This window comes from Bactrocera dorsalis, chromosome 3, assembly GCF_023373825.1.
Source record: "Bactrocera dorsalis isolate Fly_Bdor chromosome 3, ASM2337382v1, whole genome shotgun sequence".
In the NCBI taxonomy this organism is placed as follows: Eukaryota; Metazoa; Arthropoda; class Insecta; order Diptera; family Tephritidae; genus Bactrocera; species Bactrocera dorsalis.
Genome location: NC_064305.1, coordinates 35,061,715 through 35,074,941, shown reverse-complemented (window position 1 = coordinate 35,074,941; position 13,227 = coordinate 35,061,715). Strand labels below are relative to the sequence as shown.

At 34.8% G+C, this 13,227-nt stretch overlaps 1 protein-coding gene across 1 annotated transcript; it reads left to right on the top strand.

Annotated features, from left to right (window-relative positions):
- The first annotated feature begins 578 nt into the window (after positions 1-578).
- On the top strand, positions 579-1,811 carry LOC125777551 (uncharacterized). Its single transcript, XM_049452650.1, has 4 exons — positions 579-1,173; positions 1,256-1,500; positions 1,566-1,725; positions 1,792-1,811. The coding sequence occupies exons 1-4, from the start codon at positions 1,044-1,046 to the stop codon at positions 1,809-1,811; spliced, it is 555 nt and encodes a 184-aa protein (XP_049308607.1). The 5' UTR covers positions 579-1,043.
- Positions 1,812-13,227: the final 11,416 nt, after the last annotated feature.

The window sequence follows — 13,227 nt, the reverse complement described above, 5'->3', positions numbered from 1 at the left end:
ACGCGACAGATTGGCGCTGTTGTTATTGTCGTTGACGCTTCAGCTGCCGCTGACGCAACTTTAGATTCAACTTGAGACGCAATTGCAGTTTGCCACCAGCAGCTGAAAGATCGACAGACACATGCGAGCACTACTGACTACTGGCAAACATAATACAATAAAATACAAATAAAAGTCAATACGTGCATTTCACGTGTGTATCCAATTATGGAAACATCCCAGCAAACATATTGGCAAGCGTTTTGTAAATTAAGATTGCAGCAAGCTTGCATAAATAAGAGTTTTGCGAATGTCGTTGACAATTTGTTTGCAAATGCAAGTGTTTTGCGAACCTCGTTGACAATTTACTTGCAAATGCAACGTTGACAATTTGCTTGCAAATGCAAGTGTTTCATAAATTTAAGCAAAACGTGTAGTTCTCGACGCAAAAGATTGTGCTAATAAGTTGTGTTAATAAATTATGTAAAATTGTTCTTAAAGTTGTTAAATTAAGTGCGTTTGATACTTTTAACTATCATTTGCTATTAAAAAAGGTAATAATCTACTTATTTAATGTCTGCAGCAAAAAAGAAGAAAAGTGTTGTGCGCAGCAGCTTCGAAATTTTTGAACATTTATGGAACGGTGCGGCTGTAAGTTCTGTAAGTACCCAGAGTGAATTTGTGGAACAGGAGGTTGTGCCTGAAGCACAGAATAATTTAGATTCCTTGTTGCCAAACGATGGTTATATTTCTGATGAAAGTGAGAACTCGTCCGATGGCATCTATTGCGCCTGAGAACTTTTATTTAGTACAAAAATTAATTTTCAAACTTATTTCCATATCAAGATCTGCTGATAACGATTTTGTACTTCACGGGCTAAGGGTACAAGACTTACATAACTTATATGATAAGCCGCTTCAATCATCGCTTTTTAATATTTACCGTGCCGAAAATCTCAGTTTTAACAAAACACCGAATCACCATACGCTTGACGAAGTAACATCAAAAGTTATATGCTTCTACACCAGATCGTCTTATATATTTGTGCCACTCATAGCAGATCATGTCGCAGAACAATCTCAATTTCATCGTCGACCCCATTAATGATGACATCGCATCCTCACAAACAATTTATGTGATGCAACCAAGTCCAAGCACAACAACAACTTCTTTGGATAGTGCAACGTTGTCGGGTAAGATATTTATTTTTAAAGGATACTTTTAACATAACACCGCAACACTTTTCTCATATTTGTTTTATATTTTTTTCGGCAGGAATTCAATCAGTAATCATCGACGCATGTCAAAGGGCTGTTGAAAAGGTGGAGGAAAAAAATAAGCTAATATTGTTGCGCCTAACAGAAAACGTTGAGGGAATGCGCAAAGAAATCATTGATCTTAAAAAAGCCGTATCACATAATAACGCTACTATTATACCAAGCAAGCCGTATGCTAATATTGAAGACTTCCTCAATTTTGAGAAAACTATTCTGGAAGATATAGATAAATTTTCCTTGCTGGTAAGAATTTAAATTTGAAATATCCGGTGACTGTATACTGATGTCGATTTTATTTATATTTTTAGAAGGCAGATCTAAAAAGATGGTCAACATCCAATTCGAGAAAATTTGTAACGAAAGCGTGGCAGAAGATTATGACTGACAACGTTGCCGAGAGCTTTTCCTGGCGAGGAACTGCAGATAAGAAGTGCATTAGGGCCTTCACTGTCGCCACTGTTATTCATCGTAAGTGAAATACGTTTAAAAGGTTTCTAGTTACATTTCTATATTCATATTTAAATTCTATTGCAGAAACTTTCGCTGAAAATTGAGGAAAGGAAGAGGACTTTGTGTTTGCCTCTAAGTCATATTTCCAGTACGCAAAAAATCGTATTAAAATTAAAACAACAAAAAAAGTAAACTAAAATACTACGTAGTAATCATTTTTTAAATGAAAAAACAATGAAGTTCCTATTTTTATATTTTAATGTAATATTATTCTATGAAGAAACCAAATTCAATAAAAAAACATATCCAAAACAAAGTAAATGTTTAAAACGCTTACTTATTTCATTAAAAATACGTGTTTTTTAAGCATTTTCTAAACGTGTTTTATAAGCATTTAGAAAACGTGTAATTACGTTACTTAAAAAACATGTTTTGCAATTGTCTTTTAAACGCTTATAATGATCGGTCCGTTTCGATTATAAACCCCTTACTTTGATGTCTTTTGTAAAGGTCACAGCAGCGTTTTATAAGTGTTTTGCTTACATTTGAACGCTTACAAAACGCTTATTTTTATATGTAAATGCTGGCTGGGATAGCATTTAGATGGTGCATACATAGAGAATGAGGTGACATAAGTGCTGCTATTCATGCAGCAATGATGCGGCATAAACGCATTGACTCAGTGAATTGAATAAATGACAAACCTTTGTGCCAGGCGAGTGACATTTTACTGCAACAAGTTTAATGGTGTTGACTTTAAAATAGGTTAAATTGTGGAGAACACTAACATGTATCAAATGACGTATATGGGAGGGATTTAAGCTATATGAAGGTAACAGGTCTCATTATTAAATTTATAACGAAGGGGCACATTATCTAAGAAGTACACCGTTTTCCCACCAATGTCAAGGTTCTCTGAATATTTTAAGCCGCCGTTAGACTTTCTTAAACTTCTTAAATTTGTTAATCTCTATGCTGTATGAAAGTTAATCAAAAATTTTTTTTTAAAACAAAAATCTGAATCCAGGCATTATATTTTCTAAAAAAAGGGTTATACGAGTAATTAATGACTTTTGGACTTTTATCAGTGCTTTTTCCTTTTCGGGTATGCCATTCTGTTACTACGAACAGTTTGATAAAAAAAAACCGATTACTTTGCATATCGTGACCGAATAGACTGATCTGAAAAATCTTACTATATGTTTGGGAAAAATTTTAAACTGAGGACAGTTTTCCGAATTATTATTCGAATTATAATTATTTCTAATACATATTTTTTATTTTCTTCTCACGGTTCCGGAAACCTTATTATTTGGTTTCAGATACAAACTGAGAACAGTATTTGTAATATGTGATATAGTTTTTCAAAGTAGGTATTTTTAAGTTTTGTTTTTTAACTTTTGGAATTGAAAGGGTTGAAGGCTTAATTTCTGTAACTTATTTAGAGCATTATGAGAACGGCTTACTATTTCAAAAGAGATTACTTATGAACTTGTAAGCAAAACCTATAGAAAGCTATAACAATTATAATTGCATGTGAATAAATGTTCTTGCAATTGCAAAGTTAAAAAAACATTAATACTCTAATAATTAAAAAGAAGAAAAAGTTTTTAATAATTGGAAAGAGTTTTTATTTAACAAAAAAGACAAGTATGCTAAAAAAAATTATACATTGTATGTAAATATTTTTTCTCACAGTAGCAAAATTAATAAAACGAGAACAGTTTACCATTTAAGTAATTTAAATAGTTTCGAATATATCAGAACAGTTATAATTCGGGATTTTTTTATAAATGCAGCAAAGTAACATCCAGTGAAACTAAATTTTCCAGCCAACCTTGCAAAATTCGAAAACGTTAATATTTTCTACAAAATATATGCAAATGTAATGTTAAAGGATACTCGCACACCGTCTGATAAAAGTATAAATGCAAATCAAAGTTAAAATGCCGTGACAAAGAGGGCCATTAAGCAGCAACGACAACGCCAAAGAGACAAACTGTTGCCGACTGAAGGAATTTCCGCCAACACCAACGAGACAGCGGCAGCAATCAACACACACACAACGCTCGCTCTAGTGGTGGCAAAACTACAAAGAGCACAAAGCATGTCAGAGGTAAACGCATAAGCATTCAGTATCAATGTATAACAGGGTGAAAATGCTAAGCACATATAATCTGGACGCTACAGCACTGTCAGCTATCAGTATGTTCACCCATGACTCTATGTACACCTATATATGTTTGTGTGCTTTGAACAGAAGCTTAATCGGCGCATCAGCCTTTTTCTATTTGCACACTCCTCGGTCGTCGCGTTTGAAAACCAACGATTAGTCACTTCAACTTCTGACTACCACGCTCTGCATAACTGGCTTCCTACTGTCAACTTCCGGTGCTGTGGTCTTCTTCCTACATAAAATAGCATCGCCGCTTCTTACCTCACTCTCCCCTTTTCTCGCTAGCAAAAGCGTGCTAGCACTTTTCGTTGACAAGCCTTGAAATGCTTCATTGAATAAATTTGCTCCATGCAAATTGTGCGAATGAAAGAATCGTGCACAAATTACATTTATGCAGGTGCATGTATCTACCAGCATATTTATCTCTGTGTGCGTGTGTTAATCTATTGTAGCTCAGTGCATGTACATGGAAAAACTTTTATTCTATATTTTATTAACTTAAAAGCGTATAAGGTGAAAAGTGCGAAATGAAAAGTTTGTCGTTTTCCAATGCTTTAATGTTATTGTTGCAATTATATGTATATATGTACATATATGTTACTTGTGTGTATGTGCTTTTCATATAATCTCACCATCACAAAGTTTGTCTAATTTTTATTATTGTGTATACGGCGTGGAGCACCGAGCACAAAAATTGAATTTTAAAACACACAAGGGTCTTTGTAAATATTTCTAATATATAAAGAAGTTGACAAACACGGCAACACCGTTATATAAAACTTTCAAAGTGTAATGGTTGAAATAAAAAGTGCGTGTCATATTGCTGGCGGAGATTTGCTGTTGAGATAAAGTAGTTTCAGGGGTGTACATACAAGTATATGTATGCTTAGCCGTGCGGCTTTCGCTAAACTTGGTTTAAATACTTAGCTGAATTTCGTTTTTCGAGTCCCGGTGTTTAGAACTATTTAATTCTAGGTAGATCTCAACTCAAAAAGGGGCAAAGGGACCGTAATTTTTTCCATTCTCATGGAACCACTGGCTTAGTATAGTATCTCTACTCACCCGACCTGATCTCAGTAAGAACGAGTTTAGATTTTATTCCTCTACTATTCTACTTTGCTTTTAATTAGAGCTCAACCCTAAGAGAGAACACAAATCTGCTAGCTTATAAGTAGTAGAAATCTTAACCTCTCTAGTTCTTCAAAGACGGAGTCAAGAACACTCAGCCCTATTTCGCAATAAATCGTAGCGAAGCTACGAATGCGCGTAATTTGCTATCACTGAATGCATGTGAATTCGAAACTTTTGTTACCAGGCTTAATTCTGAATTTTAACATTTCGAAATCAGAAAAGAAAATTTTAATTTTGATTAATAAAACTGAAGTCGTTTGTATTCAAATTGATTTCACGAAAAATTATGAATCCGCTAACATTTTTATTTATATAAAATTCAGAATTTAACGTTTCGAGTGAATTCAGTGAATGCCACGAATTTTGAACTTACGTTTGGAATTGTTCGAATTGCAATTTCGTATTTTTCCCGAAATAAATATAGTTAAAAAAAACTAAAAAACACGCTTTAAAGCATATCAAACTAAAAAGTGAAAAATAATTCTTTGTATAAACTAACAATAATAATGAAGGAAAAATTCCTACATTATTGTGAGAAAAGCGTGGGGTGCTTTGGGACATACATATTTTTCATATACCGAGCATGCCACGCTCTTCTCACAATAATGCAGGAATTTTTCTTTCATTATTATTGTTAGTTTATACAAAGAATTATTTTTCACTTTTTAGTTTGATATGCTTTAAAAGCGTGTTTTTTAGTTTTTTTTAAACTATATTTATTTTTCAATTTTTAGTTTGATGTGACAAACTCCAAATTTGTTAAAATATGAGCTATGACATGTATGGGGTGGGCCATATAAAATTTTAAATTTAAAAAGTCAATTAAACAAAAACGGCTTCATATTTTTCAAATGTCTAACATTTATTTAAAAGGCTGTTTTATGAAATTTATTTGTGGAAAACAATTTCGGACAAATGACCATCACGGCTAAGTTTACAGTAGCTTATCCGATCCACCCAATTTTGGAGTACTTTCTCGATGGTTTCAGGCCTTATGGCAGCTACAGCAGCTTGAATCTCGTACTTTAGATCTTGAATTGTTTTTGGATGGTTGGCGTAACATTTATCTTTAACAGCTCTCTACAGAAAATAGTCCAACGGAGTTAAATCGCAGCTTCTGGGAGGCCAATTCACATCACTTCTTTTGCTGATTATGCGATTTTCGAAGATAGAGCGTAAAAGATTGAGTGTAGCGTTTGCTGTATGGCACGTAGCGCCGTCCTGTCCCCCAAATGCGACAATTCTGCTTGTTAACGTAACCATCGAGGTGGAAATGAGCCTCGTCCAAAAAGATGATCTTTCGGTAAAATTGACCATCCTCGGTTTTTTTTTTTTCAATATTTCCCAGTTTTCTTCTGGTGAATAGCGACACATTCGTAAATTTTAGACTTTTTACTGAATATCTGTCACTTTCCGAATGGTATTTGACGTTTCCAATGTCGAAATATATGTTTATTTGGTTGCTAAACCAAGTGGGAAGCCCACCACTGTATATAAGGTTTTATGAGTCACTTAAACTTAAATAGTGAAAATGCATTCTTTTTAACTTATAAGTAAGTGTAAGTGATAATTTATTTTTGACACAAATTTTATTTACACTTAAGGAAGAACTTAATTAATTGGTCAAATGAATACGGCCGAGATCGCTGTTGAACTTGGTGATGTAGAAGGACTTGATCGGAAAAAGGTATCAAAAGTTAACCGCTGACGAAACAAAAGTCTTTCCGTAGCGCACAGGATCGGTGTTGATCGTACCGAAGTAAATTAGCGTAGGGTATTAACGCGACGCAGTATATTAGCGAGTGTGTATCGGCGATGCGTGTATGGAGAATGTGGCGAACGAAAGGTGACGTGCGGCTTGTGTCGATCGAATGTGTCCGCAATCCTTTTTTCCAGCCTTTTTGTTATTTGCGTTGATTGATGTGGAGGGGTGTTGAGTTGTGTTGAGTGGTATCAGCTGTGGTGAACTAAGCTTTCTTATTAGTGTGCGCCCGTTTTTCCGCGTAGAGTGGGTGGATACTTAACTCATTTAAACATCCTGGGCCCCCTAGGCGAATATTTTGCCTAGTATTGCGTATGTATATGCTATTGCATGTATTTCGGCGTACTGCTGGTAGAGTTGCCGAGGGCGCAGAATACATGCTGTAAATCGGGAAAATCGGGTTTTAATAGCCAATTGTATTTTGTGTAATATTGGTGCTTGAGGTAATAATTAATTTTGCGTGCTTTGACGACTTATTGTGTTACTATACCAAAACGCTGATTGCTTTTATTAATTTATATCGGTTTGGCATACCGGTAGTTTATTATATGCCTTTTCTGTATTATCGGTAATGTTTTGACTTTATTTTTTCTCGCCTTATGAAGGATAATAACTCCACGCCTGGCCAGATATGGCCAGAATGGGTACTCCTTAGCCCTGGAGTTAGGACTGTGGCATTAGAGGGGTCTTGCAAGAGAGTAGCCGGTAATTGCGAACGGCTTCATTTAGAATTATAATTTTTGAAGTGGGATGTTCAAGTTATACAACAGATTCCCATTCAAAACCTTATGTGGAGCACTTATATAGGGACGATAAGAACGACCTCTGCTTTTTTTTTTGTTTTTTTTATCCCTTTGGAACAATTTTGTTATATATGGTGGTTAAGTGCGTATGCACTAATTTGGTTTTTAGTATCCACCGCTTAATGATTTATTCAGGATTTTGTTTTTTCCATTATTGGCGAAAGCCATCCTGCGGGGTCGAAAAGTTACCAACATATATTTTTGTTTTTATATGAAGTTGTCAGGGGGAATCTGACTTTGTTTTTTCTACCATTATGTGGGGTATTGCAAAATTGTGGCTCTAGTGGTAATCGTACGACGTACCGGCCATTATTTAATTGAGTAGTTATGGGGGGAAGTTTCCTTAACTTCTGAAATTTCCTTAATTGTGAATTAAGGTATTTGTTTTTATGATACTCAACTTGAGTTGGTATGGTGGTGACTAGTTCTGTGACTAGTCCATTTTGTGCTTCGCTGTGCAGCGTTTGAGATATTTGTGCCTTTGAGCAGCATGGTGTCTCTTGGCAATTTTTAGTATTTTGTGTTTCAGGATTTGCTTTTGCAATTAAATCTGTGGTTCTTTGTGTATAAGAGCTTCTTTGGGGTGAGCTAGGAAATGTGCTGTAGTGAAGCATTGAGTTGTGTCTTTTGTGACAATATAAGCAATTATATTTGCTTTTGCAATTTTTAAGATTGTGTGTATGGGACAAGCAGTTTGTACAGAGTCTTTTTGACCTGACAAAGTTGTTCCTTTCGTTAATATTTAAGTTTTTAAACCTCTGGCAAGATATAAGTTTATGCCCTCTTTTACATAGTTCGCATGACGTATGTTTTTTCTGTTCGGATGTGAACGATTGCGTTTTGTAAAAGTTTTTGTTTGAATGGATTTTGTTACTAACTTGGGGTCTATTTAAGCTTCCATTTTGGTCGTGTTTGCTCTTAGTTTTGATTATTCTTTCTTCTAACCTTTCCGCAATTAACGACAAGTAACGACTTTTCTGGTAATGCGTCGGTGCAAATGTTTACCAGAATTGGGTCCCAGCTGTCTGTGGGAATATTTAGTGTCGATAGAATCGACAAACAATTTGAAACAGTGGATTCTAGTTTGATGAATTCTACACTTGTTCCTTTTTTAACTTTTGGCAAGTTTAATAGTGTCGTTACTTGCTTATCGACCAGTATTCTTTCGTTTTCAAATCTAGCTTTTAGAGCTTCCCAAGCCAAATTGAAATTGTCGTCATTTAATGCGAACTGTTTAACTATTTCGCCTGCTTGACCTTTTGTTTTGTATCGGAGGTGAAACAGTTTTTGTGCCTTTGATAGTTGTGGATGGTTGATGTAAACGGCTGTGAACATGTCCCGGAAGGACGGCCATTCTTCATAACCTCCGTAAAAGGTTTCTGTATCACATGCAGGCACCTCGAGTTGGATGCCTGAACTTGCCTCCTGATTGTCTATTTGTGGCAGCTCTACTCTACTGTGGGGAGTAGGTGCAATTGCTTTTATTAGCTTTAATTGATCGGAGATCATAGCTTTCGTTTCTTCATACTGGTCTAAGCAGTTTTCGTATATTGCGTAAGCCGAGGATTTAAAATTATGTGGCAAGTCTGAATCGTCAGATTCTAATATGGCGTCATGAGCCGCTTGGAGGCGAGTCCAAAAGTTTTTAATATTTTGGCCTTTTACTTCTAATAACGATTCCGAGTTTTCGTGAATCGGTGAAGCGGCAAATCTAGTGCAGTATCTTGATAAACTGTCACTTTCTGAAATAAATCTTGCAACCTGTTTTGAGCGTGTAGCTCCAGGTGTACTTTGATTTTTGTTGTTGTTCATTGTTTTAGTAAAAAATTGGTCAAAATGAGTTAAATTTGTCTCACTGTAAACCGAATTCTCTTTTTAATAAATAAGAGCTTATCTCGTATAAAACGGATTCTTTATTTTTTATTATTACCGTGTTTTTTTTTTTTTTTTTTTACTTGCTATAGAATTAATTTTATTGAATGTTTTTTTTTTTGTTTTAATAAATTTATATTTTTTATGTCCTAATGTTGTGTACTTAGGCACACCCTAATACGTGTACTTGTATTATATGCGTATATATGTACTTATGTTTTGTGCGATTGAGAGCTCGTTGAAGAGATCAATGCGCTTTTTTGCCTGCAATCCTGCTTGTTTTTGTTTTCCAAAGAACAAGAGGTATTGCCGTATAATTGCCAATATGGACTTTGAACTTTTGGGTTTTTTTGAGAATTTGTTTAGTTATGTATGTATGTATATATATGTTTTAACAATTTGTTGTATTGTTAACTTTCCCGCGTCATTTGTTTAAGCATAGGCAGTTTGTATGCCGTATGTTTATATTCTTTCGTAATAGAGAGAGGGCACGAAAACGAAATAGAAAAAAGTTGTACTATCCGTTGTCCTCTTATATATGTAATTTAATGTATTAATATGTATAGCAATTACACTTGTTAGGTAAGTAAGTGAAATATATGGTATTTTAATATGCACATACATATGTATTATTTTTATCTGTTTTTCTCTATCGCATTTGAGTTGATTGCTTATTGTTCTTGTTAAACAAAAGGGGTATTGCTGGAATACCAAGCTTATGTACTTGATTAAACTGTTTTTAATAATGCGGCAATTTGAATTACAGCCCTGAATTATTACAGTTTGGGTACTGATTTTTTATTAGGTTTTAAATAGGAAAACCCTAACTTAAAACATACATACATATTTATGTGCATATATTAAATTTAAAGTGAAATTGATACGCTCACTTTGATTTGGGGATAACATATGTATGTATGTACATGCCCCTTTTATCGCCAATTCTCCTCTCTTCTTTCCGTCCTTAAAGATGTTGTTGCTTGTGGTTTTGTTTTTTAAATTCGCGCCCGTATTGTTATTGCATTTATGTATGTATTTTTTGTTTCAGGGTTTCGCGCCCGTTTTGTGTGTTGTTTTATTATTTAGGAACTTTTACATTTCGCGCGCGATTCTCTGTGTGTGGTTTTTATTGTTTTCTATTTGGGGGTTTCGCGCCTGGTTTATGTGTTTTTTGTGTTTGTAAAGTTTTATATTTTGGTTTTGTAAGTTTCTGTCTTTGTCACCGCAGCTTTGTTTTTTTTTGTTTTTTAGTTCCACTGCACTATTTTGTTTTATATTTTAGCATTGGTAAATATGTATGTTTGTATTATTCAGTATATCTATATTTTCCGCTCTTTTGATTTGGGTTTTAGTTTTCTTTTTTGTTTTTGTTCGTCACTGCACTTTATGTTACTGCACTTTGTTGCACTTTGTTTGTTTATTTTTTGTGTGTCACTGCACTATTTTTCTTCTGTACTTTTTTTTTTTTTTTTTTTTGAGACACTGCACAGCTTCGTTTTTGGTTTTTGTTCACCACACAAATCTTTTTTTTTTTGCTTGTTTTAATAATCCATAGTGCCTCTCACTATGGCTCGAAGGACCATGTTTATTTGGTTGCTAAACCAAGTGGGAAGCCCACCACTGTATATAAGGTTTTATGAGTCACTTAAACTTAAATAGTGAAAATGCATTCCTTTTAACTTATAAGTAAGTGTAAGTGATAATTTATTTTTGACACAAATTTTATTTACACTTAAGGAAGAACTTAATTAATTGGTCAAATGAATACGGCCGAGATCGCTGTTGAACTTGGTGATGTAGAAGGACTTGATCGGAAAAAGGTATCAAAAGTTAACCGCTGACGAAACAAAAGTCTTTCCGTAGCGCACAGGATCGGTGTTGATCGTACCGAAGTAAATTAGCGTAGGGTATTAACGCGACGCAGTATATTAGCGAGTGTGTATCGGCGATGCGTGTATGGAGAATGTGGCGAACGAAAGGTGACGTGCGGCTTGTGTCGATCGAATGTGTCCGCAATCCTTTTTTCCAGCCTTTTTGTTATTTGCGTTGATTGATGTGGAGGGGTGTTGAGTTGTGTTGAGTGGTATCAGCTGTGGTGAACTAAGCTTTCTTATTAGTGTGCGCCCGTTTTTCCGCGTAGAGTGGGTGGATACTTAACTCATTTAAACAATATAGATAATTCAAATTTAAAACGTTAGATGGCCCACCTTTAGTATTGGTTAAGTAAATCGATAAGTAGGCAGCATTTAATATCTGCTCGTAACCTTTCATTGACTAATTGTTACATTATTTGCGACCAAGTTCTATTGACGACTTTACGAATTATTACTTCTTAATCGAATCATTTCTTCTAAAGTTTCACTGTTACATGGGGGTTTGCCTGTCAACTTTGAACAGTCTAGTTCTTCAATTCGAATACCGTTCAAAGATCTACAACAACTGAGTGCTACATAAGTTGTCCAGCAGCAAACAGTCGAGAGCCCAGATAAATTACTGCATGCTGTATTGTACAACCTTGCATCTAATGAACGGTCGACACCCAACTCAGTATGCTATTTAAATGTCACCAAAACTAGTTTTATATAGATGTTGCATACTTTTAAGCGCATCTTTTTGGTGAGCTGTTTAAACATACTATCGCCTTCCTACAGTGTCGCTCAAATATTCTAGGTTTCAGTACCACTTAAAAAAGTTACATACATACATACATACATACAAGTGAAGCTAATAAAAGCGTATTAAAAAATAGTCTACGATGGATTGCGTGATAGGGCTGACTATATTTTATTCAGTATAATGGCCACTCGATAAACTTTCATTAATTTTATTCATGACTGATGTCTTCAAAACTCATAGATCTCAACTCAAAAAGGAACTATATCCATTTTTTGCTTTTTCCTGGAGTATTAAAATCTAATCCCTACTCATCCTTTCTGATCTTAATATGCTAACTTCTCAGATTTCTGAAAGACCGAATTCATTTCGAAACTATGTTTTATTCATTCTAAAGATTACTTTATCACTTTCCATACACTCCTTCATTTATCCACTTCTATGTTCTAAGGTCTCTAGTCCTTCAAAGACCGAGTCAAGTTAATTTTTATTCGTTTATTTCTTTAAATCCGCTCTTTTATTCCATGTTAAACCCGAGTGTGATGATTTCCTAGCTTTGCCTCGTAAGTATGTACGTTTTATAGTATGTTAATTTAACCGATTTTGTTGCCATAGTTTCTTAACTAGAATGTAAGCTTGACTTTTAGACACAATTTATTCGCGGTTACTTTAGATATTAAGTCCTCATAAGTTAATCTCAAAAATCTACATATATCTTCAGATCGAACAAAATGAGACATTGTTGCTGTCGCATCAAGCGATGTTATAAATTCTGATCCAATTATATGATTATATGAAACGGTGCCCCGGATGGAAGGGTATTTCTCAGCTCTTGCCTTTCGGATTATAACACACTGGCTTTCAAATGGAACTGGAATAAAGAATTAACGATACGAACTGACAGGTAAACAATTCTTTCATTTTATAGCCGGCAAAGTTTTAATCCTGTACTGTTTAACTTTTTCGAGAGTGTTTTCAATTTGAGTCTTTTTGATACGAGTACTAACATCAGGAAACCCCATTTTATATATCGAACCGCTTGTATAAGAGATGTTCGCCCCCTTTTTTAGACAAACGCATCCAGCTTACAATTCCGTGGGACTTCCAATACAAACATATATCAGCTATATAGGAAAGCCACCCCTTGCTATTTAAACTGTGTG